This window comes from Puma concolor, chromosome B4 (assembly GCF_028749965.1).
Source record: "Puma concolor isolate L17-30 chromosome B4, mPumCon1.1.hap2, whole genome shotgun sequence".
NCBI classification, from domain to species: Eukaryota; Metazoa; Chordata; class Mammalia; order Carnivora; family Felidae; genus Puma; species Puma concolor.
The window spans coordinates 43,412,843-43,438,105 of NC_141673.1; the positions used below are offsets into that span (position 1 = coordinate 43,412,843).

The 25,263-nt window shown below is 37.7% G+C and overlaps 2 protein-coding genes across 7 annotated transcripts in view; one reads left to right on the top strand and one right to left on the bottom strand.

Annotated features, from left to right (window-relative positions):
* GLIPR1L1 (GLIPR1 like 1) overlaps positions 1–3,787 on the bottom strand; it is a 36,746-nt gene extending 32,959 nt beyond the window's left edge. Inside the window, exon 1 of the mRNA XM_025926992.2 lies at positions 3,520–3,787. Coding sequence (XP_025782777.2) covers positions 3,520–3,696 — 177 coding nt within the window. The 5' untranslated portion in view covers positions 3,697–3,787. The remainder of the gene's footprint in view (positions 1–3,519) is intronic.
* The window catches only part of CAPS2 (calcyphosine 2), a 114,298-nt gene that overhangs the window by 48,617 nt on the left and 40,418 nt on the right, over positions 1–25,263 (top strand). For 2 of the 6 annotated variants that reach the window (XM_086712805.1, XM_086712801.1), the window contains exons 2-7: positions 10,822–11,470; positions 11,734–11,828; positions 14,960–15,066; positions 20,417–20,466; positions 22,120–22,165; positions 22,607–22,780. In XM_086712805.1, coding sequence (XP_086568931.1) covers positions 14,989–15,066; positions 20,417–20,466; positions 22,120–22,165; positions 22,607–22,780 — 348 coding nt within the window. In that variant the 5' untranslated portion in view covers positions 10,822–11,470; positions 11,734–11,828; positions 14,960–14,988. Of the gene's footprint in view, positions 1–10,821; positions 11,471–11,733; positions 11,829–14,959; positions 15,067–20,416; positions 20,467–22,119; positions 22,166–22,606; positions 22,781–25,263 lie in introns of those variants that run through there. The other 4 variants (XM_086712802.1, XM_086712803.1, XM_086712804.1 and 1 more) reach the window with 4 other exon arrangements.

The following is a 25,263-nucleotide window of genomic DNA, read 5'->3' on the forward strand; positions in this document are numbered from 1 at the left end:
AGATAATGAAAAGAGCATCAGTGAACTGTGGGAAACTTCAAATGGTATAATGTACATGTAATTGGAGCCTCTAATATTTTAATAGATAATGCGTAAAATTTTTCTGTTTTAATTAAAATCTGCAGATACAAAAAGTTCAATGAACCCTAGGAAACATGAACAATGTGACACTAGGGCACATCAAATTGCTCAAAACCAAGGATGAAGAGAAATTCTTAAAATCAGCCAAAGGAAAAGTACATATGATGTATATGGGAACCAAGAGAATGATCCAGCAGATTTCTCATCACAAATAATGTGAAAGAAGATAGAAGACGGTGCAGCAACATCTTTAAAGTTAAGCTTAGAATCCTACACACAATGATAATATCTAGCAAAAATTAAGGAGATAGAGAGTTGTCAAAAGATGCAAACTTCCGGTTATAAGATGAGTAAGTACTATCCATATAATGTACATGATTGATGAGGAGAACAAAGGCAAAAGAAATGTAGCTAAATTTAAATTACCTTACAACTTGCAGCCCATCAACAAATACTTGAGACAGAGCAGGACTTTCCTCTAAGAACTCACAATTGTCTTAATATTAATGCTTTGCCAGAGGCAAGAAACAATTTTAGCTTGACAATAGCCAGATCTCCAGGATCCCAGAAATCTTTAACATATGAAAATCCTTTTGGAAATTTCCTTTGTCTTTACCACCGACCCGCCCACCCCTCCCCCCAGCTTAGACGTGTATAATCAATTGCCTTTACAATCCTATCCCTGCTCTTTCTGCCCATGGGTCCTGTCCCCGTGCTTTAATAGAAACACGTTTTTGCACTGAAAACGTCTCAAGAATTCTTTCTTCACTATTTGCTCCTGGCCCACATCACATCACGATGACTATAGCTAACACTGCTGTATGATATATAAGAAAGTTAAGAGAGTAAATCCTATGAGTTCTCATCACAAGGAGAAATTTTTGTCCTTTATTCTTCTTTTTTTTTAAATTATTTTTAACGTTTATTTATTTTTGAGAGAGAGACAGGGAGAGACGGAGACAGAGTGCGAGCTGGGGAGGGGCAGAGAGAGAGGGAGACACAGAATCCGAGGCAGGCTCCAGGCTCTGAGCTGTCTGCACGGAGCCCAATGCGGAGCTCGAACCCGAGAACCATGAGATCATGACCTATGTCAAAGTCAGATGCTTAACTGACTGCACCACCCAAGCGCCCCTTCTTTTTATAAACTGTATCTGTATGAGAAAATGGACATTAGCTGAACCTATTGTGTCATTCATTTCACAATATATGTAAAGCAAACCCTCATGCTGTATGCCTTAAGTTTATACTGTGATGTATGCCAATTATTTCTCATTTGACTGGAAAAAATATACAGTTAATGCAATCGCCTAATAGAAAAAATATAAGGAGAAATAAAGACTTTTATAACATAAAAAGCTGATACGATTAAAAACCAACAGACTGAAGCATAAGAAATGTTTATGTCCCTTAAGCAGAAGGAAAATGATACCAAGTGGAAATATGGATCTAAACAAGGAAATGAGGGGCACCTGGGTGGCTCAGTCGATTGAGCGTCCGACTTCGGCTCAGGTCATGATCTCGAGGTTTGTGAGTTTGAGCCCTGCGTCAGACTCTGTGCTGACAGCTCAGAGCCTGGAGCCTGCTTTGGGTTCTGTGTCTCCCTCTCTCTCTCTCTCCCTCCCCACCCCTGCTCACACTCTGCTTTCTCTCTCTCAAAAATAAATAAACATTAAAAAAATTTTTCTTAAAGAAATAAAGAGCACCAGAAAATGTAAAGGGTTAAATAACAAAAACGTTTACATGTCTACAAACTCAAACATAAAACAAAGTAAATGCAAAGAAGGCTGGTTTCCATTCATGTCTTCTCCACCCTATTCCTTTCTTCCCTCTTGCCTTCAGCTAACTATTTAAATTTAAACTAATTTTATGTATATCTTTTTGTTATTTCCTTTGGAAACCAAAGCATATATATGTGTGTGTTTATATAGAATGCACATATATGTAAACATATACACATATATATAAATACCATCTTAATGACATAAGATAGTCCTTAAAAAAATATATTCAAATAAGTGTGGAGGAAATACTGTATAGCAAATCCATGTCATTGACCACCCTAACTTATTAGAGATTAAAGTACATATTACATATTAAAATATTTTAATAGTTCTGTATTAAAGAGATCAGTTTATTGTTGTTTAATCCAGTCCAGTGTTTCCCAAACCTATTTGAAACCTCTTCCCCCTCAAAAAATTCTTTCCCATGTAGCAGAATAGTGCAGTTTTAAATAGTGCTATTTGCTGAATGTGATCTTATAATACTTCCATTTTATGTACCTATTTAAAAATTTTTTTTTTAATGTTTATTTACTTTTAAGAGAGAGAGAGAGAGAGAGAGAGGCATGAGCAGGGGAAGGGCAGAGAGAGAGGGAGACATAGAATCCACAGCAGGCTCAAGACTGAGCTGTCAGCACAGAGCCCAACGTGGGGCTTGTACCCACGGACCGCGAGATCATGACCAGAGAAGCTGGCCACTTAATCCACTGAGCCACCAGGTGCCCCTATTTCCATTTTATTTTCTGTTGGATAGAAAGGAACAAAGCTGAAATAGATATGTTTTACAACGTAGCTATACCTGCATAGTATATAAGCAAAACTATGCTGTCAACATTTATATTCATAGTTTCATAATGACATCTACATGCAAGAAAATTTATAGTCAGACATTCGTTTAAAAACTGTAAATTCTATGAATTATTTTAATAGTCCAATGTTCTTGATGCTCATTCTTCAACAGAGTACTCTTTTTGCCTTAATGTCTATATGATGAAGGTCTACAAAAGACACCATCAGTTCAATGTTTTTGGAATTAAACTTCACATTCTATTTTTCATGGAAATGACAATCTGACATTGCTCAAATGCTGATTTCATTATTCACATCCTTGTAGAACATTTCTTAAAGATGAATACTACACATGTACTACTGTTTCATCCTTGAGTTCATAATAAGAGATCAAGAGAATCTCGATCCCTGTGTTCTTTCTTTATCCGTAGTATCCCAGGTATGCAGTTTGGGGAGTGCTAGCCAAAATAAGGGGACAGGGTGGGGAAACCTGTGCGAAGTTGCGGAAGTACGTCTATTACGCCTTAGCGATGAAGACCAAGCAACTCCCAAACACCATCCTTCCTGACTCCCCACCCTTCATCCTCCACCCCCACCCTCCATTCCCCTATCCTCCCTCCCCCCCAATCCTTCCTCTCTCCCCCGCCCCCCACTAAAGGGAGCTAAGCCTGGGCAAGATACATGTTTAAGTTTTCCCTTCTCGTCCACGCCTATCACCCCCCTGAAGGATGATAGCCCGGCCAAGGTGTGATTCTTAAGTGCATGCTGAAAGTCCAGACTGAATTCATACAAATGGCTGCATCATATTTATCCGCCAGTTACCTTAGGATGAACCAGAGATATAAGATCCCAGCCCGGGGTTCTTTCTCACCATGTGTTTCATGTCGGCCGCGGGGGGCCAGACTTTGCCGCGCATGTCGTTGTGCGCCTTGACGCTGCTGTCTTTAAAATTCGTGTCTGTGATGGAGGGAACTTTGGCAGACGATTTACTGGCTACCAGACAGAGACCTAGCGTCCATAAACAACTCAGTTTCTTCCTCAGAACCATAGCGGAATGCACAAGACGCTCTGACTGCGTGGACCAGTAACGGCTCGGCCAGCCAGTCCTCCGCGGCCCCGTGGGGACCACTCTCCGGGCTGGCTCCATCCTCCTGCACAAGCTCGAGCTCAGCGCGGGGATGCTCGGCTGGTTGGCCCCCCCAGAGGGCTGCGCCTGAACCCGAGGCAGGACAGGCAGCAGGTAGCACGCGTCAAAGCGCTGCGCTACCAGAGAAAGCCTTGGGTGGCCCTCTGGTGCGTGGTTTTAACCATCCAGGATGCTGTCTTAACTATCCAGGACGCTGTCTGAGGACCTAATCCAGAATCACTGGGGAGAGCTCCTGAACTGCAATCCAGATTGCAAAATGTTGGCGACACGGTGTTAATGTAAAAAGACAACCGTATTGGATGCTGACAGTGGACCAGGCCGGCACAAAACCCTATATATTAGTTACATAGCCTCGGTTTTCATATGTAGCTTTTTTTACTGTTTTAAATTAACTGCAGTATCATTCTGCCCATATCTCCAGAAACTGGTAATAAGTCAAGAATGGGCATTTTGTGTACTCCACATAGTATGATCCTAAATTATTACTTGGTCAAACATTTAATAATTCAAAAATTTGCCTTTGTTTTCTCATTTGGAGACTGACCACCTAGAAAGATAAAGATAGAGAGGTGTGGCTAAGTAGTTCCTCTTGACAAAATCTTACATTCTTGATATTTGAGTTTGAAACAGACCTATGGTTTGGTTACTAGTAAACTTCAGATAAAGGACCACTGTAGTTGGTATGTTAACGACTAAGACAGAATACATTTGGTTGCTTATTTTACCTATATTGCAATGTAAATCAACTTCATTTGTTATTCAATAATAAACCAGCATTTTTTGGTGACATTTTCCAGTATTTCTGTGTTCAAATAAATATCTTTATTTGATGATTCGAGGTTGTTTACAGTGCCATTTAATTCAAGTAAATACATATTTATATCTACTGACTATTCTAGTCAATACATCTTGCCACTAAAAAAAATCTTTGATGCAACTAGTTACCATTAAAAAAAAATTTTTTTTTTAATGTTTATTTGAGAGGGGCAGAGCATGAGCAGGGAGGAGCAGAGAGAGAGACAGAGACACAGAATCCAAAGCAGGATGTAGGCTCTGAGCTGTCAGCAAAGCTGAGCTGTCAGCTTTGAGCAAAGGGCTCAAACTCAGGAGCCGTGAGTTCATGACCTGAGCCGAAGACGGATGCTTAACTGACTGAGCCACCCAAGTGCCCAGTAACCATTTTTAATAAGTAAAAAGTAGGGGTGCCTGGGTGGCTCAGTCGGTAGAGTGACTTCGGCTTGGGTCATGGTCTTGCGGTTCGTGGGTTCATATGCCACATTGGGCTCACTGCTGTCAGCACAGAGTTGCTTTGAATCCTCTGTCCCCTTCTCTCTATGCCTCCCCTGCTTGCACTCTTTCTCTCTCTTTCTCTGAAAAATAAACTTTTTTTTTTTTTTAAGTAAAAAGTAAAACATTAGGGGGTGCCTGGCTGGCTCAGTCAATGGATCTCAGGGTCGTGAGTTCAAGCCCCATATTGGGTGTAGAGATTACTTAAAAATAAAATCTTAAAAAAAGCAGAAAATTAAATTATAAAATGGGGAAAAATACAAGGATCCTAATGGAAATTCTACCTAGCAGGAGAGACAATATTTCTCATCTGTCTCTGCTGATGGAGAATTGCAATATATGTGACTAGCATTACTTACACAGTCTAAACTGAACTTCTTACACCCCACACCCTAAAACGGGTCCTTCCACAATCTTCCCTATCACAGTTAATGACGGTTTTATCCTTCTGCCGGCTCAGGCCCCGAACTTTGGAGGTTTGGGTCCCTTGACAAATTCTGTTGTCTTTGTATATTTTCAGAACTTGACTACCATTCAGCATTTGAAAGGGCACTCCTTGATTGCATGGATAATTGCAATGGCTTCCTGGTGGACCTTCCTGCTCCTGCTTCCTAACCTCCCATGGTTTATTCTCCAGACAGCAGTCAGAGTGATTGTATATAGTCTTGAGCATACTTAAGTACTTTCAGTGTCTACTATGTTCTAAGCATCCTTCCTGGTGTTTGGGCTTACAACACAGGAAACAAAACAAAGCAATCTGGTTTTTTTGGAATTCTAGTGAAGGGACACAGGGAATAAATGGTGAGCATAATAAATTCTATGATTAAGAAAAACACCCTGATGATATGTATAGAAAAAATATAAATCAGGCTAAAGAATTTGGGAGCACTGGGGTGGAGGTGAAGGTGGCACGTTTGATTTCAAATAGAGTGATCAGTGTGGATGTCTTTGAGAAGGTGACTTTTGAGCAAATACTTGAAGGGGATGCAAGAGGGAAGTGTGTGGCTACTGGAGGAAGAGTGTTCAAGGAAGGAGTTTAAGTACAGGGTAAAACTATAATACTTGGCAAAAACATGTGGAAGATGGGAGAGCTCAGTGGTTATAGTTGAATTATTCTAAAGTCCTTGTATTCCTGGAAGAAGGGTAGAAATATGGAGTGATTTTGACTTTATTAAGTGATACATACATGTTAAACATTAAAAAAAAAAAAACTATTAAAAAAAAAAAAAAAAAAAAAGAATCCCAGACCAGTAGAGGGAAAACAATTTTCTCAGCATTTCTAGGACTTCATTCTATTGTCTCTATGTATATTTATCTTCATATTCCAATATTTAAATACTAAGTCTCAACAGCATCCGAAGTGATCCTACTAATATAAGTCAGATCACTCTGTTCAAAACCTTCCAACTGATGGCTTCCCATGACACTCAAAGCAATATCCTCACCGGCTATCCTCACAGATGAGGGAGCGTAAGGCAAGCTGATGTCCCACAATCCCACCACCAACTCCCCCCTGCCCCACCTCCCCCAAGTGGGAAATGTGGGACATTCCTCAGGTACTCCTGGATGCCCAAGAACCAAGGAAAGGGAAAAACCAACAGAACTGATAGAGATCGTGTTCATGTAGCACAAGAGTCCCCATCAGTTTACAAATATCTTAGTAAATTATAAGAAAAAGGCAATCTTATCAATAGCCTAACCTCCAGAAACCTATAGACTCAGTTTCCTGGAGCCCTAACATCACCCACCCCACCCATCACAACTCCCCTTGATGTGGGGAACAAAGGCAAAAAGGAAATGGTTGGAAAATAAAATTTCTTTATAACCTGCAGCCCATTGACAAATACTTGAGATAGGCAGAGTATAACATTTCTCCAGGAACTCCTTATTATCTTATTGTTCATGGTTTGCTAGAGAAAACAAAACAAAACAAAACAAAACAAAACAAAACAAAACAAAACAAAACAAAACACTTAAGCTTGACAATAGCTAGGCTTCCAGTATCTTTTGAGTCCTCTTTAGTGTATGAATGTCCTTTTGGAAACTTCTCCTTGCCTTCACCTCTCCCAATTCCCAAGTATATAATCAGGCACTCCTCACAACCTCAGTCCAGCTCTTTCTGCTCACTGGTCCTGTCTCGGTGCTTTAATAAAATCAAGATGGGGCGCCTGGGTGGCTCAGTCGGTTGAGTGTCCGACTTCGGCTCAGGTCACGATCTCGCAGTTTGTGAGTTTGAGCCCCGCGTCAGGCTCTGTGCTGACAGCTCAGAGCCTAGAGCCTGCTTCAGATTCTGTGTCTCTCCATCTCTTGGCCCCTCCCCTGCTCATGCTCTGTGTCTCTCTGTCTCTCAATAATAAATAAACGTTAAAAAAAATAAAAAATAATAACTTAAAAAAAATAAAATCAAGAATTCCTTCTTGGCTTGGGCTCCAGACCCCACCACTCCAAAACCACATCACTCACTGTAGCCTTCAAGGCCCTAAACAAGGAGACCCTTTTATGATCTCACCTCCAGCTTCTGTTCCCTTCCTTTTCACTCCTCTGATACTTGGGCCCCCTTGTTATTCCTTAAAAGAGCGGAAGGAACTGATGCCTCAGGGCACTCGCTCATTTCTTTTGCCTAGAACCCTTTCCCCCAGAAAGCTACATGACTTGTTTATAACCTCTTTCAAGTATTTTCTCAAATTTCATCTTTTCAAAATACCTCACAGTGGTATTTTACATTACCCATCCTACACCTATCACTTCCTATTGTTTTTTTTCTGCCTTTATTTCCCCATAACCCTTATCCTCATATCATATGTAACTTACTTATTTGGATTATCACTTCTCCCCTCAATTGAATGTAAGCCCCATAAGGCAGGGATTGCTTATTAGTATTATTTTTACTACTGTATCCCCAGCATCTCAACAGAGTTCCGTATTCAATGAACAAATTAATAAATGAATCCTATAAGATTCCAATCATTAGTTCCTTTTATGAAGTACTCCAATTAGAAGGAATTGTCTGTCATTAAATTACCCCATGATCCTATATCTTATTACTTTCTCTTTTCCCCTATTAGTCAGGGTTACCAGAGAAACAGAACTAATAGACATATATTCCCACCCACTCCCTTTTACACACACATGTACACCCATGATTTTAAAGAAATTGGCTCATACAATTGTGGGGGCTGAAAAGCCTAAAATCTTTAAGGCAAGCTGACAGGCTGAAGATTCAGGTAAGAGTTGATGTTGGAGTCTTGAGTCTGAAGGTTAGAAACTCAGGCAGAATTTCTACTCAGGCAGAATTTCTATGTTGCACTCTGGAAGCAGAGTGCTTTGGGAACCTTCTTTTAGGTACTTATGGAGGCTTCACCACAGAGGCATGATTGATAAACTCCTTGGACTTGGATGATGAATTCAACTGGTAGCCCCCGACCCTTTTAGAAGGCCTGAGGGTGGGACGGAAACTTCCAACTCTAATCACATGGTCGGCTTCATTGGCAACTGCCCTCCATTCTTAGGTTCTTTCCAAGAGTCACATCATCACCATAACAAAAGAAGTTTCCTTGTACTCACCATTTAAGAAAATTCCAAGGGTTTTAGGAACTCTGTGCCAGAAACCTGGAGGAAGATCAAATATATATTTCTTACCATAAATCATAGTATCACAGCCTCCCCTCTTTTCAAAACCCTCTAATGACTTCCTGTCACATTTATAAAATCCAAATTCCTAGGTTTGGTTCAAAAGGCACTACATAATCTGACCATGGCTAATCTCTGCCCCCTATTCTACATTCTCCACTGGCTCCCTTGGCTTCAGCCACATCCATCAGCGTGGCAAGGATGCTCTACCCACAAGCATTTTGCACTTGCTGTTACTTTTGTCTGCAAAATTCCCCTCAATGAAGCCATACATGATCCTACACCTTCTATCTATCAGTGTTTATCAGTGTTTATATTTTTCTTTATCACATTAATTGCTACCTGCGATGATAGTCTTTACTTATTTATTTAATGTTTATCGCCTCAGATTTTAACCTTCACTGAAACAGTGTTTTATTTGCTTTATTTCTATATCTATAGCACCTAGAGCAGCTACTGAACCCACATGCCCTCAATAAATGTTAATTGACTGAATTAATGAGGAAATGAGCACTCCTTAACTTTCTAATAATGTATACAATTTTAAGCTTCTTCAGTAACTATCTTATTCATCATATACATACTAGAGGCTCAATAAGTATTTTAGACTCAATTTAAAAGGCAATACTAGGTTGGCTTATAGACTTTACTTTTTCTAACACTGGATGCATTTGCAGATAGTAGGTGTTCAGTGGTGGTTTGCTGACCTTCAAATGCAGGTTACTTTGGATCTGTCAATAACATAGTATAACGTATGGTTAACATAGTATAACATATGGTTAATGTAGTATTGTTTTGTGTATAAGGAAATTAACTGGCTATAATAGCAACAGAACTTTTGTGAGGAACTGTTTTGAAAATTGGCAAAAAAGTACAATTTATATGTAGGGGCCAAAGGCAGGCCACCCCAAAATGTGCAACTTTGTTATATTGATTATTTTAAATAAAAGTTACTTAAGTAGTTAATGCAAGAGAGCACTCTGACCTGCTCCCTGCTTTGTCTCCTCTAAGCGAGAAATAAACCTCTCATGTGAAAGGTACTGTTCCTATACCAGGATGTAAGGTGACATCCTTATCCCCAGAGAAGAAATTAAGAGCCTAGAAGGGTATGTAAACAACCCTTGTTACTTTTTATTAATTTACTACCCCAGAGCAATCTGTTTAGAATAATTTACTAAACTCCCCAAATTCAGCTTTCTTTGTTCTTTGTTTTGTCAATTCTTCAGATTTATTGTCTCTTTGCATCCAAAAATATAAAAACTGCCTGCTTTGGTCATTTCTTTAGGTCAGTTTTATTATTGGACCCCTGCGTGGGCGTACCTTGCTTGGAACCTGACAAATCTCTCAAACCAGAACTTTCCTTTTATTGATGAAGGGTTGATGCCCATAGACATTGTGTGCAGAGCAAAAAATAAATGAAAATTTCCTGATTCCTAGTTTTGTTCCCTTTCCATTGTATCGGTATTTTAATTTATATCTCCCTATATCCAAATATCTATGTACCTGTATGTATATATCTCTCTATAATACTATATTGCGTCTTGTCTTTTTTTTTTTTTTTTAAATTTTTTTTTTCAACATTTATTTATTTTTGGGACAGAGAGAGAGACAGAGCATGAATGGGGGAGGGGCAGAGAGAGAGGGAGACACAGAATCGGAAACAGGCTCCAGGCTCTGAGCCATCAGCCCAGAGCCTGACGCGGGGCTCGAACTCACGGACCGTGAGATCGTGACCTGGCTGAAGTCGGACGCTTAACCGACTGCGCCACCCAGGCGCCCCAACGTCTTGTCTTTTTAAATAATTGCAAGTTCTGGGACGCGAGGCTCAGTCCTTAAGCGCCGACTTTGGCTCAGGTCTTGATCTCTCGGTTCGTGAGTTCCAGCCCCATGTCAGGCTCTGCGCTTGCAAGCTCAGAGCCTGGAGCCTACTTCAGATTCTGTGTCTTCCTCTCTCTCTGCCCCTCCCCTGCTCATGCTCTGTCTGTCTGCCGCTGTCTCTCTCAAATAAACATTAAAAAAATTTTTTTTTAAATAAAAAAATAGATAATTGCAAGTTCCTTGACAGCGGGCATTATAACATAATTTTTTCCCCTCATAATATCTCTCTAGGATCTGAACTCCTGGCAGAGGCTGTACAAAATTTGTTAAAGAGAACTCACTTAAAAGAATTATATACAACACCCGTGGTGGATCCCGGCTGGGCTTTGGTCCCGTCTCTGCGCCTGAGAAGCCCATATATAAGTGAATCCTCTTCCACTTCCCCGCCGGGATTTAGAGGCACCCTGGAACTGGTCCCCGGATGAGACTCCGAGGCCGCCACAGGATTTCAGCAGCTCGCTTCGGCAAGTACCTCCGCGGGTCGCTTGCTTCGCTGGCCGGGTTGGCCGAGGAAATACCCCACTCAGTATAGGGCAAGAGGTGGCGTGGAAGGAGCAAGGGATTTGGGGCAATGATCTTTTCCTTGTATTTGAGAAAGGGTTTGGAGGCCCAGCAAGGGGACGCCAGTTGCTAGGCAACCTGCAGACGCGGGCCTGGGCTTGGTGGAGTCTACTGGGAGCTGTGCCTTTCCAGCTTGTCTCAGCTGTCTCGGGGGAGTTCTCGATGGAATCGCCCCGTTGATACATACCTTTGCCATCCTTCCCACTCTGGACCTGCTCTTTACCTATCTTGTTGGGTCAATTCAGGTTGGCTGTCGTTGGCTGGTGTCACACCCCAGTCCTTGAATCTCCGATAGGAAGGGGGCGGAGCATTAGTTCAGGTACTTTGCGTTAATGCATAATCTTAACCTTTGTGTGTGTGTTGGGGGGGAGGGGTGTACCGACAATTACTGTTTGAATTTAAGAATGACGCCAGGTTCATTCAGATACTTGGGTCTCTTATCACCTGGGCTCCAAGATAAACTTGGTCCTCACTGGCATGGAGATTAAATACTAAATCTTTTCATCTTTTTCTTCTCTCCTTGATTATGGGATGGATTTGACCCATTTATTCTTCGCTTTCCATTATGTTCTGATTTGGTAGAAGCAAATTATAGTCACTAATATCACTAACCAAGAGGGAAATGGTGATAATTGCAATTGGAAATAATTATCCTTGAGAAATGAGAAGAGTGGGAGGTGAGTTCTGTTCTTTTTGGTAGCACTAAAGATAATGTGGTAAGACTTGGATCTGTTTGTTAACAACGTTCATGACGTGCCAGCCATAGTATCTCTTGACTTGCGGCAGTCCGGATGGAGACAGAGCCATTCAGAAGTGCTTTTCCCTGCTTCCCGCCACCTCTCCTCCCCAACATACCCCAACCGAGTATTCCCGTCAGACTTTGGTGTGCATTCCAAAGATCGGCTCACAGGACATTTATTTGAAATTCTTTTGCCACCAGGTTTAGGTTTCTGGTGTTCTTGAGTCTCTAGCTAATTCTCCTTTCTTCTGACCTGTACCACCAGCAAGGGGGTAGTGTTAGAAAGAGATCTGAAACTGGTATAAATTCATGCTCAGTAATAACTGGCAAATAACTTGGCAAAGTAAAATCCCCCTTTTTTGGGTCACTGATTCCTCAGTTTGGAAATCAGAAGATTGAGCTATTTCATCTCTGCAGGCCTGTCCAAATCTTAAGATTCTTTGACAGAGGTGTCAGGAGCCTGACTGCTCCAATTCTGTAGATCCTGGAGTGTTCCCTGTATGATGGCACTGCCCTTTCCTACTCCTGTGATATCTGAATGAACCGTTTGTATGCTGCCAAGGTCTGAAATAACGCACATGTGAATTGACTGAATTTACCTATTCGACAAATAGTTATTAAGTTCCTACTGTTTTCTAGGCTTTCTGCTAAGTGCTGAGATACAAAGTGAGCAAAACCATAGTCCTTGCCTTTGTGAGGCTTACAGTATAGCGTGAAAAATAATGATTACCATTCGTGCTTTGAATACCATATCTATTGTTTGAAGAACAGTATATGTAGCATGTGATCCTGTCATTTATGTGCAGACAAGGGAAACTAAGAATATGTTTAAAATGTGAACAGGTATTTGACTATGCATTAATTTATTGACTAAATTAATATTTATTATGTATCTGCTATATTAAGGACATGAAATCCAGCTTCATGGTCTTGACAGTTTATTAGAGACACAAAAAGAGTTAATTACAGTCAAAGCTAATGAGTGTTAAGCCTAGGGAAATACAGGGAGTAGGAAGTCCTGGAAAGAGTATTTAAATTTTGTTGTTTTTGTTATTTGCAAATGAATTATGGCGATGTAACGTGACCTGTAGTGATTTGAAATGGCTGTAATGGTTTCTCAGGTATAGGTAATTGTGTGGTTGGTGTGTGGAGAAAATCACTTAGCTGATTGCTCAGCTTCTCTGTTTTAACTTGGGTTTGTTGGTTGTCAATCATCATGGCAAATACAACAGCTTTTGTGATGTGGTTAAAAGCAAACAACAGCCTTCTTTCCACCCACTATAGCAATAACAACTTTAAGAAAGTTGCTTACTTGTGAAAGATAGCTCAGGAAAAAAAAGCCAAGTTATTATCAAATCCAATATTGTGATGTTTTCAGAATATGTCTGCTGTTGGTTAATAAGTCTTCCTGATTTTACTCTGAACAGTAGAAATCTAGCCTTAGGTCATGGGGTCCTAGGGGAGGGGACTATGGAAATGGAGTAAAAGGAGCCATATAGATAAATTAGTGAAGAACTGGGATATCTCAGTAAGAGGATTTCATTGCAGTAAAACTACATTTTAATAATAGTAATGATGGCTACCACGAATTGAATAACCATATTCCATATACATAGGAAGATGAGGAATGTGGTAACATTAAACGCATTTTACAAATTAGAAATATTGGCTCGGAAAGGTTAAATTCTTACCCAAGCTTACATTATGGGAAAGTATCAAAAAAAATGTGGATTTTAATATCAGTCTATATAACTCTATGCTGGCACTATGCCATGCCATCTTTCCTTAAAAATTAAATTACTATTAAAATAAATCCAAGTCGGGGCGCCTGGGTGGCGCAGTCGGTTAAGCGTCCGACTTCAGCCAGGTCACGATCTCGCGGTCCGTGAGTTCGAGCCCCGCGTCAGGCTCTGAGCTGATGGCTCAGAGCCTGGGGCCTGTTTCCGATTCTGTGTCTCCCTCTCTCTCTGCCCCTCCCCCATTCATGCTCTGTCTCTCTCTGTCCCAAAAAATAAATAAACGTTGAAAAAAAAAATTAAAATAAATCCAAGTCTAATAATAGAAAAAGAAAGTATGAATTGTTAAACAACATATCCTCAGTATGATTAAGGTTGAAGTGTGAAATAAAATATTCAAAATTTGGGTGACTGAGGATTTTGGTTTTGTACAACTTTGCAAGTTGATGATTTTCAATATTTTCTTACATGCGTTTTACCTGTCACCTCATAATTACTAATTGGACCATCCGCTCTATTTTATTCTTTGTATTGAAGAATACTGTTTGCATAACAAGATTTTTCATTAGCTTACTCTGGTAAAGTCAGAACTCCTAAAGGTTTAGGAAAAGAGTAAAGAAAATAAATTTATACCACTTTGTGGTAGAGAAGTACAAGCATTAGTTTTCTATCACTACCGTGAAAAATTCCCACAAACTTAGTGGTTTGAAACAACATAAATTAACTCATTATTTATTATTTATTTTATAGTTCTGGAGATCAGAAGTACAAAATGAGTCCTACAGGGCTAACATTAAGATGTCAGCAGGGCTGGCTCCTCCTGGAGGCTCCAGGGGAAGATTCGTTCCTTGCCTCTTCTGACTTGTGGAGACTGCTCATGACCTCTCCCTCCACTTTCAAAGCCAGCTATATAGCATCTTCACTCCTCTCTGACCTGTGCTGTCTTTCTTACATCTTCTGTTTCATACTCTGATTATTCTGCTCCCTCTTATAAGGACCCTGATGATTACATTGGGCCCTGCAGATAATCCAGGATAATTTTCACACCTCTAAATCCTTTACATAATCACCTCTGAAAAGTCCTCCTTGTTGTATAGGGTAAACATATTCACAGGGCCCACTGATTAGGGCATGGACATCTTTGGGGGAACACTATTCGGACTAGCATTTGCCCCACATAATGTAATCACCCACAAAAAGTTGATTTGAGTGAAAGAAGTAAGAATGATTAACCACACGATTTCTTTCCATGTAGTAGTAGTATGCAATTTGCATGGCTTGTTTAAAATTAGAGTAAGAATGACCGTTTTGTATGTTTTTACCCTTTTCAAAGTATACTGCAGGATAAATACGTGAACTTGGATGGATTTAGAGGTTAAAGGAGTTGCTACTTCCCCTACGAGTCAAACTCAGCCATTCTCTGGAAGAAAGCTGCTGCAAGTATGTGTGCTATTAGTTTTCCTCTTGTGATGATTCATTAAATAATTGCCTGATTATTCATTAAATGATTCATTAAATTCATTAAATGATTTATTAAATCATTGGCCATTTTCTTCATGTTTTTATGACTACTTATACTTACAAATATTTAGGATCCAAATTTTCTAGATTTGAAGAAGTGAGTGGCCAGGATTGAAGATAATCAGTTGAAAACTTGGTCATTGCTTGAATTAGTTTTATTTGTAAAAATCAAGCTTATTATTATTGTTTTCATATTATTATCTTAAAAATTATCTGTGTGTATCTGTAGAAAATGTAAGAAATAAGAATAGTAGAAAGAAGAAGAGAGTATCAGTATCCATTTTGTGTTAGGTAAGAAGAGAATCTGGGCTTCTATTAAGACCTTTATTCTTTGTAAACCTTCATAATATCACCCTTGTGTATATAAATCATTGATTAAACACAAATTTACGGCTACCTTTCCCTTGTTTCCATCACAGAATTGGGTAAATATAAATTTTAGTTTAGAAATACATACAAGTGATGTATATTTATATTTCTTTATTCTTATTATTCTAAATATTGAATGCCTACTGCTTGTCCAGACACCATGATAAATGTTTCATTAACTTATATCACTTAATTCTTACAACACACTTTTGAGGTAGGTATTATTATTAACCTACTTTTAGAAGTGGAAGGACTGTAGGTCCTTGAGATTAAGTGACTTGCCAAGATTTTGAACTCCAGTTCTGACTTCAAGATCTGTGCTCTTTACTCAGATATCATTACAAACACCAACAGCTGGGAAATATGTGTAGGAGATAAGAATACAAAAACTTGTTCAGCCCCACTGACAATCAGGGGAATGAAAATTAGCATCATGATATACTTTTATGCCTCTATTAAATTAGAGGAAAAATGTAATATTGAAATACTCAGACTTAGAATCGGTGCATTCTTAACTGGTACCATGAGGGAAAGTGGGTGGGGAGATGGCTTAAACAGGTGATGGGGATTAAGGACAGCGCTTTTGATGAGCACAGAGTGATGTATAAAAAAAACCTGACCAAAACACCAATGATAATTCACAGTATTAACTGATTATCATTTATATTAATTGATTTCAATTTACATTGTAATAGTGACATTAGAAAAATTAGTGTATAGAGTCTTGAAAATACAAAAGTTTCTTTATTGACTCATGCTGCTGTCTTTAAATCTGCTTTGTTAACTTTTTGGCTTTTGAAATAATTAGAAAAGCAGGATATTACATAGAAATCACCTCTTTGCAAAGCTTTCAGGAGTTGAATTTCTGGAATGCAGAGGCATTTGATTGTAATGTGTATATTATGTTCTTTAGAAAATGACTAGTCTAAATTGAAATTCTACAGAATCAAATATAAGAAAACCCAAAAAACAAAACAAAACAAAAAACTGGTACCACATTTCTGGAAACAAGATTGGTGGTGTGTATTGACCTATAAAGTTTTTCAAGTGATTTGATGCAAATAAAATCCCTGGAATCTATTCTATGGAAATAATCTGAAATATAGAAAAACTCAGATGAAAACAAAGGTATTTTTTAAAAGTGTGTGTTTTTTTAAATAATGAAAAAAATACTGAAAAAGTATGTAGCAATTGAGAAATACTAGATGAACATGATTTTAAGGAGTAACATGGAAGTTGCTTAAAATAAAAGGGGAAAAAGATAGTATGCAAGTCATTACAAATTTGTCTAAATCTATAGAATACACACTAAGAGTGAGCTCTAATGTAATGGATTTTGAGTGATGATGATTTGTGAATGTTGGTTTATCAATTGTAGCAAATGTACCATGCTGGTGAGGGATATTAATAATGGGGAAGGCTATGCATATGTGTGGTCAATAGGGTCTTTTGGTGTTATGAGCACCCTGTTTCAATTTCAACACCTTCAACTAGCAATGCTCTGACGCAATTGGGTGACCTACAATTCAACTCAGTTTTGACACTATCAACCCAGAGATAGCATCAGGTTCCACAGGTTAAGGGTTCAGTTTTAAAGACTGCACACCTTCTCCAACTTCAAACAAGCCCAGGTTGTTACCTGTGCTTCTGGCTACAGGCTGGAGTTGATACTCAGATACTGGTACTTCTGACCGACAAGCTATGTAAGTCAGAGGTTCCCACAGCCTCCTCCTTGAGTTTGATTAATTTGCTAGAGTGGCTCACAGAACTCAGAGAAACATTTTATTTACTAAATTACCAGTTTATTATAAAAATACATAACTCAGGAATAGCCAGAGAGAAGAGATGGGTATGGCAAGGTATGGGAGAAGGGGCAGGAAGCTTCCATGCCCTCTCTAGGCATGCCACTCTCTCAACCTCCACGTGTTCACCAACCCAGAAGCTCTCTGAATGCTGTCTTTTTGGGATTTTATGGAGGTTTCATTACATAGGCAAGGTTGATTAAATCATTGGCCATTGGTGATTAATTAAACTTCTAGCCCTCTTCTCCACTCCCTGGAGGTCAGGAGGTGAGAGTGAAAGTCCAACCCTCCAATCACAGGGTAGGCTTTATTGGCAACCAGCCTTCAAGTTTAGGAGCTTTCCAAAAGCAACCTCATTAACATAACAAAATACATTTATTTCTCTTAACTTTGAGAAAACTCCAAAGATTTTGGGAGCTGTAACCCAGGAACTGGACAAGACCAAATATATATGAGAAATCTGTTTTGGTCATATGAATGTCCAAATGTATATTTCTTACAAATCATAATATCACAGGGGATATACAGCAAATATCTGTATCTTCCACTCAATTTTGCTATGAACCTAAAACTCCTAAAAAATAAAGTCTATTTTAAAAAAAAGGACAGGATATATAGCCAGCTAGGGGTCCCTGGGTGGCTCAGTCAGTTGAGCCTCCAACTTGATTTTGGCTCAGGTCATGATCTTCTAGTTCGTGGCTTCAGGCCCTGTGTCAGGCTGTGCATTGACAGTGCTAAGCCTACTTGAGATTCTTTTTCTCCCTCTCTTTCTCAAAATAAATAAACTTAGAAAAAAGTAAATAAAGAGCCAGCTAGTAATTTTGGCTTTATGGGCTGTTGTCTCTGTTGCAATCACTTAACTCTGCTGATGTAATGAGACAATTCATAAATAAATCGATGTGGTTGTGGTTCAATAAAAGTTTATTTATAAAACAGAGCTGGACCATAGTTTGCCAACTCCTGGCCCAGGGATTTATAAGCTATAATTTACCTTCATTCTGGATTGGCTAGCAAAATTTTGTTAGAATTAGGCAATAAAGGTAACTGCCATTGTAAAATAGGCCTATGACTTTAAAAGACTGTCTTTAAGTCAAAACACTTTCTGGGGTCTATTAAAACACCTTCTGGGGGGGAGGGAGGGAGGAGGGACAGTGCGGAGGCACCTGTGTGCCCCAGTTGGTTAAGTGCCCAGTCTTAATTTCGGCTCAGGTCATACTCTCAGGTTTCTGAGATCCAACCCTGCATTGGGCTCTGTGCTGACAGTGCAGAGCCTGCTTGGGATTCTCTTTCTCCTCTCTCTGCCCCTCCCCTGCTATTGTGCACTCTTTCTCTTTCTCAAAATAAATAAATAAACATTAAAAAAAAATAAAAAGCTTTCTGGGGGATAATGATGGTGATAATTATGACAACTACAGTTATATTCTGTTTAGATTTTCTTCCTAAGTTTAGATGATATCACGATGTTTTCCAAGTACAATTAAGACAATCTTTGATATGCGATAGAGGTGTGCTGCTACTTTAAGCTATGATGTATGTGTTATAGACAATTGACCTTTAACTCATTTGAACTGCATGGGTACATCTATATGCAGATTTTTTTCAATAAATACAATGTGTTTTCTATTCTGTTTGATTTTCTTAATAACATTTTCTGTAGCTAACTTTATTGTAAGAATGTAGCATATAGTACATATAACATAAAATATGTGTCAATTGACTTTATATTCCTAGTCAACAGTAGGCTAGTAGTAGTTAAGTTTTTGAGGAGTCAAAAGTTATACGTGCATTTTTGACTGTATGGGGGGAGGTGGTTAGTACCTTTAACCCCAGCATTGCTCAAGGGTCAACTATTTTATATATATATATGTTTTTTTTTTCTAATTAGCTGATTATTTTGTGATTTTATATTTCTGCATTTTAACTTTTTATTAGGATAGTATTTAAAACAATGCCGTATTAATAAAGTTTATACTGAATTGAATTTGTGTTCTCTTTGGTCAATTAGAGTGATGAAGCTCAGTCTTACATGTAATTTCTTCTTCTTTTTTTTTAAATTTATTTATTTTGAGAGAGAGAGAAAGAGTGTGAGGGAGAGGCAGAGAGAGACAGGGATGGAGAAAATCCCAAGCAGGCTCCATGCTGTCAGTGCAGAACACGATGCGAGGCTCAAACCTGTGAACTGTGAGATCATGACCTGAGCCAAAATCAAAAGCTGGATGCTTAACAGACTGAGCCACCCAGGCGCCCCTTGAATGTAATTTCTATACTTATTGTCAGTATCACAAAAATGACCAGTTAGATAACATTTAAGAAGTAAGCTAGAAGTGTTGATGAATTGTTTGCTGCACTTATTAACTTGAATTTCTCTATGACTCATATGTATTTCTTATTCCATGGTGGCTGACCTCACCACCATGAGCTTACCACTCAATTTATCATGAGTATATTTCATGTCTTTGCACAATTTTTTGGAAATAATACTGAACATCTACAAATGTATACCTGTATATATTTGTCTCTTCTTTGCTTAAATCCTGCAGTTTTCACATTACCTTTAGGGCAAGGTCCAAGTTCTTTGACTTGTATTATGGAACAGTTCTGGCCACGATCTCCTTACTCTGGATTTCAGCCCTGTCTAGCTGCTAACTCTTGCCTGTGGGCTAGTGCAGAATGAGTTGTTTCCTGACTAAAGCAATATTCTCCCTTCTGCCTTTATCTGGCTAACTGCTACTTATCCTTCAGAGTTCCATTTCAAGGTTACTTTTTTTTGTTTTTGAAAAAACGTCCTCAGTTTCCTAGACTTGTTGGGTACACATGCTATATGTAGTTGCTCTGTCATAGCACGTGTTTTTCCGCATTATTGTTTGTTTGAATGAATGTCTTCCCCAGCAGACAGGGCGCCATGAGGATAAAGATTGTCTGTGTTGCTTATCATCCTATTTCTGTGTCTCAAGCATAGTAAGGAGAGCCTTAATAAATATTTCTTCTATGAAGTTTACTGAGAAAATAATAATCAGCTTTACTGAATTGACTCATTGCTTATCTTTTAAAGTATAAATAAAAGGCATATACATACTGATTTTTTCTTTTAATTAAAGCAAGGACGGACTTCCAAATCACGGGCAATCCAGAATCCTTGCCTACCTGTGTAAGTCACATTTCTTCACATTTGAGCTATTTAATGGGCGAACATATATAATACGTTAACAAATTAAAAAAAATACAGCAAAATTTTATATGTAGCTGTGATTGTGAATTGCAAAAAAAATTGATATTCATGTAGATGGCCTGAAAATTGCTATGCCAGAATGGAAGCAGGATGATGGGATTGAGGGTACTACTTGTCTTGTTTTTTATTTTCTTTAATAGTCTTACATTTTCCTGAAAAAGTCAAACTATTGTGTTATTTAGAAAATTGAGCTAAGTGAATTTATTAAAGAAATGTATGAAATTTTGAATTTTAAAACTAGGATAGTCAAAATGAATTTAATGCAAAGTATCTGTGACCCTAACCTTATCTTGAGAAATATGACAATTTTGTCAATCTTATTTAAATCATTTTAGGTTTGGATGGACTACCTTAATTCATGTTTTATATTGTACATTTTTGCCTTTTAAAATTTGGAAGGTTATTATTTTTATATTTTTTCAAGTATTTTAGACTACAGGACTTATTAGATAATAGATGTTAAAACCCTAGTAATTTGTTAGGCTGAACCGTATGAAATTAATAAGTATCAGCAATTTCATGTGGTTCTACATAACAGATACCTCTGTACTCATCTAGACAAAGAATAGAGGCAGGTGCAAGCCTTAGCTAAATATATTCAGTGTGTACTGACAATCGATCCCATTCATGTTAAATGTTTAACAACTGGTTTTCTGAAAGTGTACTATAAGTTTATTTAAAATTTTACTTGTTAATCATACATAAACTTAAGTATTTTTTAAGTTGGTTATAAATTTTACTCCTATGGAAGATATATAGTAGGCAGTTTACAAATACTAATAAATATATAAACTCTCTTTTGGAAATTCCATGTAGCCAATTGATTCTCACAGAATGCTTTTTGTTTTCTGCTGAATTCTTGTATCTGCAGCTGACGAACCATTAGTTCAATTTATGAACATTGGTTGATATTTTCATTTACTGTAAAGTGATGTGAGTGATTTATTTGTTGACTTAAGTAATAGTTTCAAATTCTGGTACAATATTTCCTCAGTTTTTTGTTATTTGCAATGTGCCAATTACAGATACGATACACTTTTTAAGTTTAATCTGTACCATTAATGTTTTCTTCACTACTGTTTTAAGTCTCAGAAATCAACAAAATAATAAATCAAGTCCTGATTCATAGCATTTGCCAATGTCCGTGTCAATCATCCTGCTGTGGCTGATTTCAAGCTATGTGTAATATTACTGAACCCAGACTTGGAAAGAGATGCACACCGTTACACTACCACACAAATACCATAGGTGTCAATAACTTCTAGAACATAGATAATAGTGAAGCACAGTAAAGTCATTAAGAAGTGATGACTTCAAGTATTTATGACCTTTGTTTTTAATGTAGCTTATTTAATTAGAAGTTTATATAATTTTATCTTTAATAATGCTTTGTTAACAACTAGCTCAAAAACTACTGAACCTTTATGTAACACAAGCCTCTCACAGCTGGTAGGTGCAGCACACCATTGGCTTTAGTGTACCTTTTTATATAAGATGCAGCATGTATGACTTGCAACTATTAAAGCCTCATTTTAAAAGGTAATGGGATGATGCATAGATTATTTCTTTCAGGGTTCCACGACTTGATTTGGGAAGCCTTGTTGACTCTGATGAGGAGGTAATTTTTACTTGGTATTTACTATAAAAAACATTTGAACACAATATTGCATAGAGCTCATAATAAATGTTATTTAATTTTATTTTAGGGTGGCTTTTCATATATCCCACTTAGTACTGCACATATTCATTTTAACCCACCAGTTTCATAGCACCAGGACTGATCTTCAGCTGGGAAACAAAGTATAAGCTTCCTGGTACTTAACGACCACAGTCCATCCTGAGCAGTTCCACTTGCTTTGGTTGCTCAGTGATGCTGTACCAGCGAAATATTTTAAATATGACCTCTGTTTAGCATGTAGATCATAATGATCTGTTTCTTAAGCATAAATGTTAAGGTAAATGATAAGCCTGTGTATGTTAATAAGGAAAATTAATAATTATTTTCATTTTTTTCCTTTTTTTTTCTGGTGGATAACATGCTTTTTATTTTTACATCTAGGAGCAAGACATAATACCTGAAAACTTACCAGGACCAACAAGCAAATATAAACTAAAATATCAGCAACATAAAACTGAAATGAAAGAGGGATATAAACAGTACAGTCAGAGAAATGCAGAAAATCCAAAACCAGGTGTCACGCAACAGTCTCCAAGAAACAAGGTAGATGACAAGGTATTGTATGAGACTTCGTGAAGTTCTGATGTAATTAAAAAAAAAAAAAAAGAAATTCCATGTATCAGAGAAGTCTTTTTGTCTGGGGTGTCTTGCTGTTAGTCACAGTAAGTATAGTAGCTAGCATTTGTTTTTGTGTTCTAGGGACTATTTGAAGTGCTTTGCTTGCATTAACTAGTTTATTCCTTAAGAACTACTCTAAGGGTTTATTATTTATCATTTTCAAATGTGAAAACTGTAGCCAGATGACCTAGTCATCTTTTCTCTGTTAGAAGTTTTCATTATTTTGGGATTGGAAATAAGACCATATCACAAAGCTGTTTTTGATGTAGCTATCCTGAACTCTCTTTGTCTCACAGTCTAAATTAAAATTGTTTTTAATTATTTATTTTGTGAGAAAGAGACAGAGAGAGAGACAGACAGACAGACAGACAGACCATGAGATGGAGAGGGGCAGAGAGAGAGGGAGACACAGAATCTGAAGCAGGCTCCAGGCTCGAACTCATGAACTGTGAGGTCATGACCTGAGCTGAAGTTGGACGCTTTAACCGACTGAGCCACCCAGATGCCCCTCACAGTCTAAATTTTAAAGTTGAAAAGTGATTATAGATGTGACAGTGACCCTATTTTATTCTAAAACTGTCATCACTCCGTGATTTTCTTCTGCGTCATGTTGGGAGATGTTTTTTTAACATCATGAATTACTAAAGTTATGCTTTTATTTAATATTAATTAGATGTAAATTCACCATTCATGACTATGAGAGCAAACTAACCATAATATATTTAATGGCTTTTCATAAGCATATTGGAAAGGTCAACCTTGAATTGTGGAAAGAAAGCTTTAGAAACATTGTTTATGACACTACTAGCCATAAAAGAGATAATAGTTGGATGTAATAGTTAACTTTTTGTAAGAATATTATATTTTCAGGGAAGTTTGATGGTTGTATCGGCTTAACATTTTTTATAGGTAAAAAGAATTGATTAATTTATGAGTAGGTATGGCATATCATCTATCCATGTAGGAATTATCTTGAACTAACTACTACATCACATGGTGTTTAGTGGAAAGAGTAACAAAAGTTATGGGATTATTTTGTCTCTATTATGTTAAGACACGTATCCCAGATCCAAACAGATGTATACAAATGTAATAATCTAACGTCTATAATCATAGGCAGGATAATTTCACAGCCCTGTGGCATCCGGCCATGTATTTATAAGTTTTACCATGTAATATTTAGATCACTGTAATAATGTTGGGGAAATAGACTGAAGATATCTAAAAGCTCATGCTCTATTTGCTGCAGCAAAGTAGTTTAAAATATTTTTAAGCAAAGCTTTGATTTCCTTGAACATGTGTTCAGATGAGGGCATTTGTTTATTTTTGGTTAAGAGAGGAACCAATATTTCTTGCAAAGCTTCCCATATGTTTGGTAAACACTTATAGTATGAATAAAGAATTTTATAGAAGCCAGCATATGCATATTTTCTTTTGGAAAAAAATTGTTTTGCTTTGATTTTTAAAATCTACATATAAATGTATATAATTATTATTTCATGTGTTCTTGATAGTCTTGCAAAAAGACCTGGTTTCTATACATAATAATTTTGTACTTAAGGGTTCGAACAACTTATTTGATATTTTTTTAAATTTTTGCCATTACGAAAATCAAAACTGTTGTATACATGGGCTATTAGTAAAACCGTTTACAATTACATTAATTAGCATTGGAATAGTAATCTCTGGAAATAGAAGGGCTCTCTGGTATCAGAAATGTAAGCCTCTTGATAAAGTAGGGAACAACATGTAAATTGATTCTTTTTACTGATTAAAAAAAAAAAAAGCTAAAGTTAGACTTATTTAGGACCTAGGACAATAACTAAAGGTCATAATCACCCATTAGTCAAACTGATATTATCAGTCAACAGATAATTAAACAGTAAGATAAAAGTTCCCCTCTGCTTGTTTAACGGCAGATTTCCTTTGTTGAGTTTCCTTCCATTTAGTGTAAAAAGCTGATGAATCCTTATTGTCAAATTATTTCCCAAAACGTGAACTTATATTTTAAATAATGAAATATCTTTAAATAAAGCATGAAAATCATTAAACTTCAATTTTATAGAAAACAGTAATTAAGTCAGTAAATAAAACAAATATTTTTGCCCTTACAGAATATATATCATAATGGAAGGACTTAGCCAGAAAAAACATATTAGTGAATGAATGAATCAATCAACCCATCTAGCCTGACAGATGGTGATAAATGCTATGGATGGAGGGGAACTGGGAAGACCAGGGTTTAAGGTTGGGATCGCAACTTGTACAGGATCACCAGGGAAGATCTTTCCCATAGGTAGCATTTCAGCACACGACTGGTACACAAGAGGTGATGCACAAGCCACTCAGAATAAACTCTGAGTGTCAGGAAGCAGGAGGGAGCATAGAGTGTTCAAGAAATATCAAGGAGGATGGGGGAC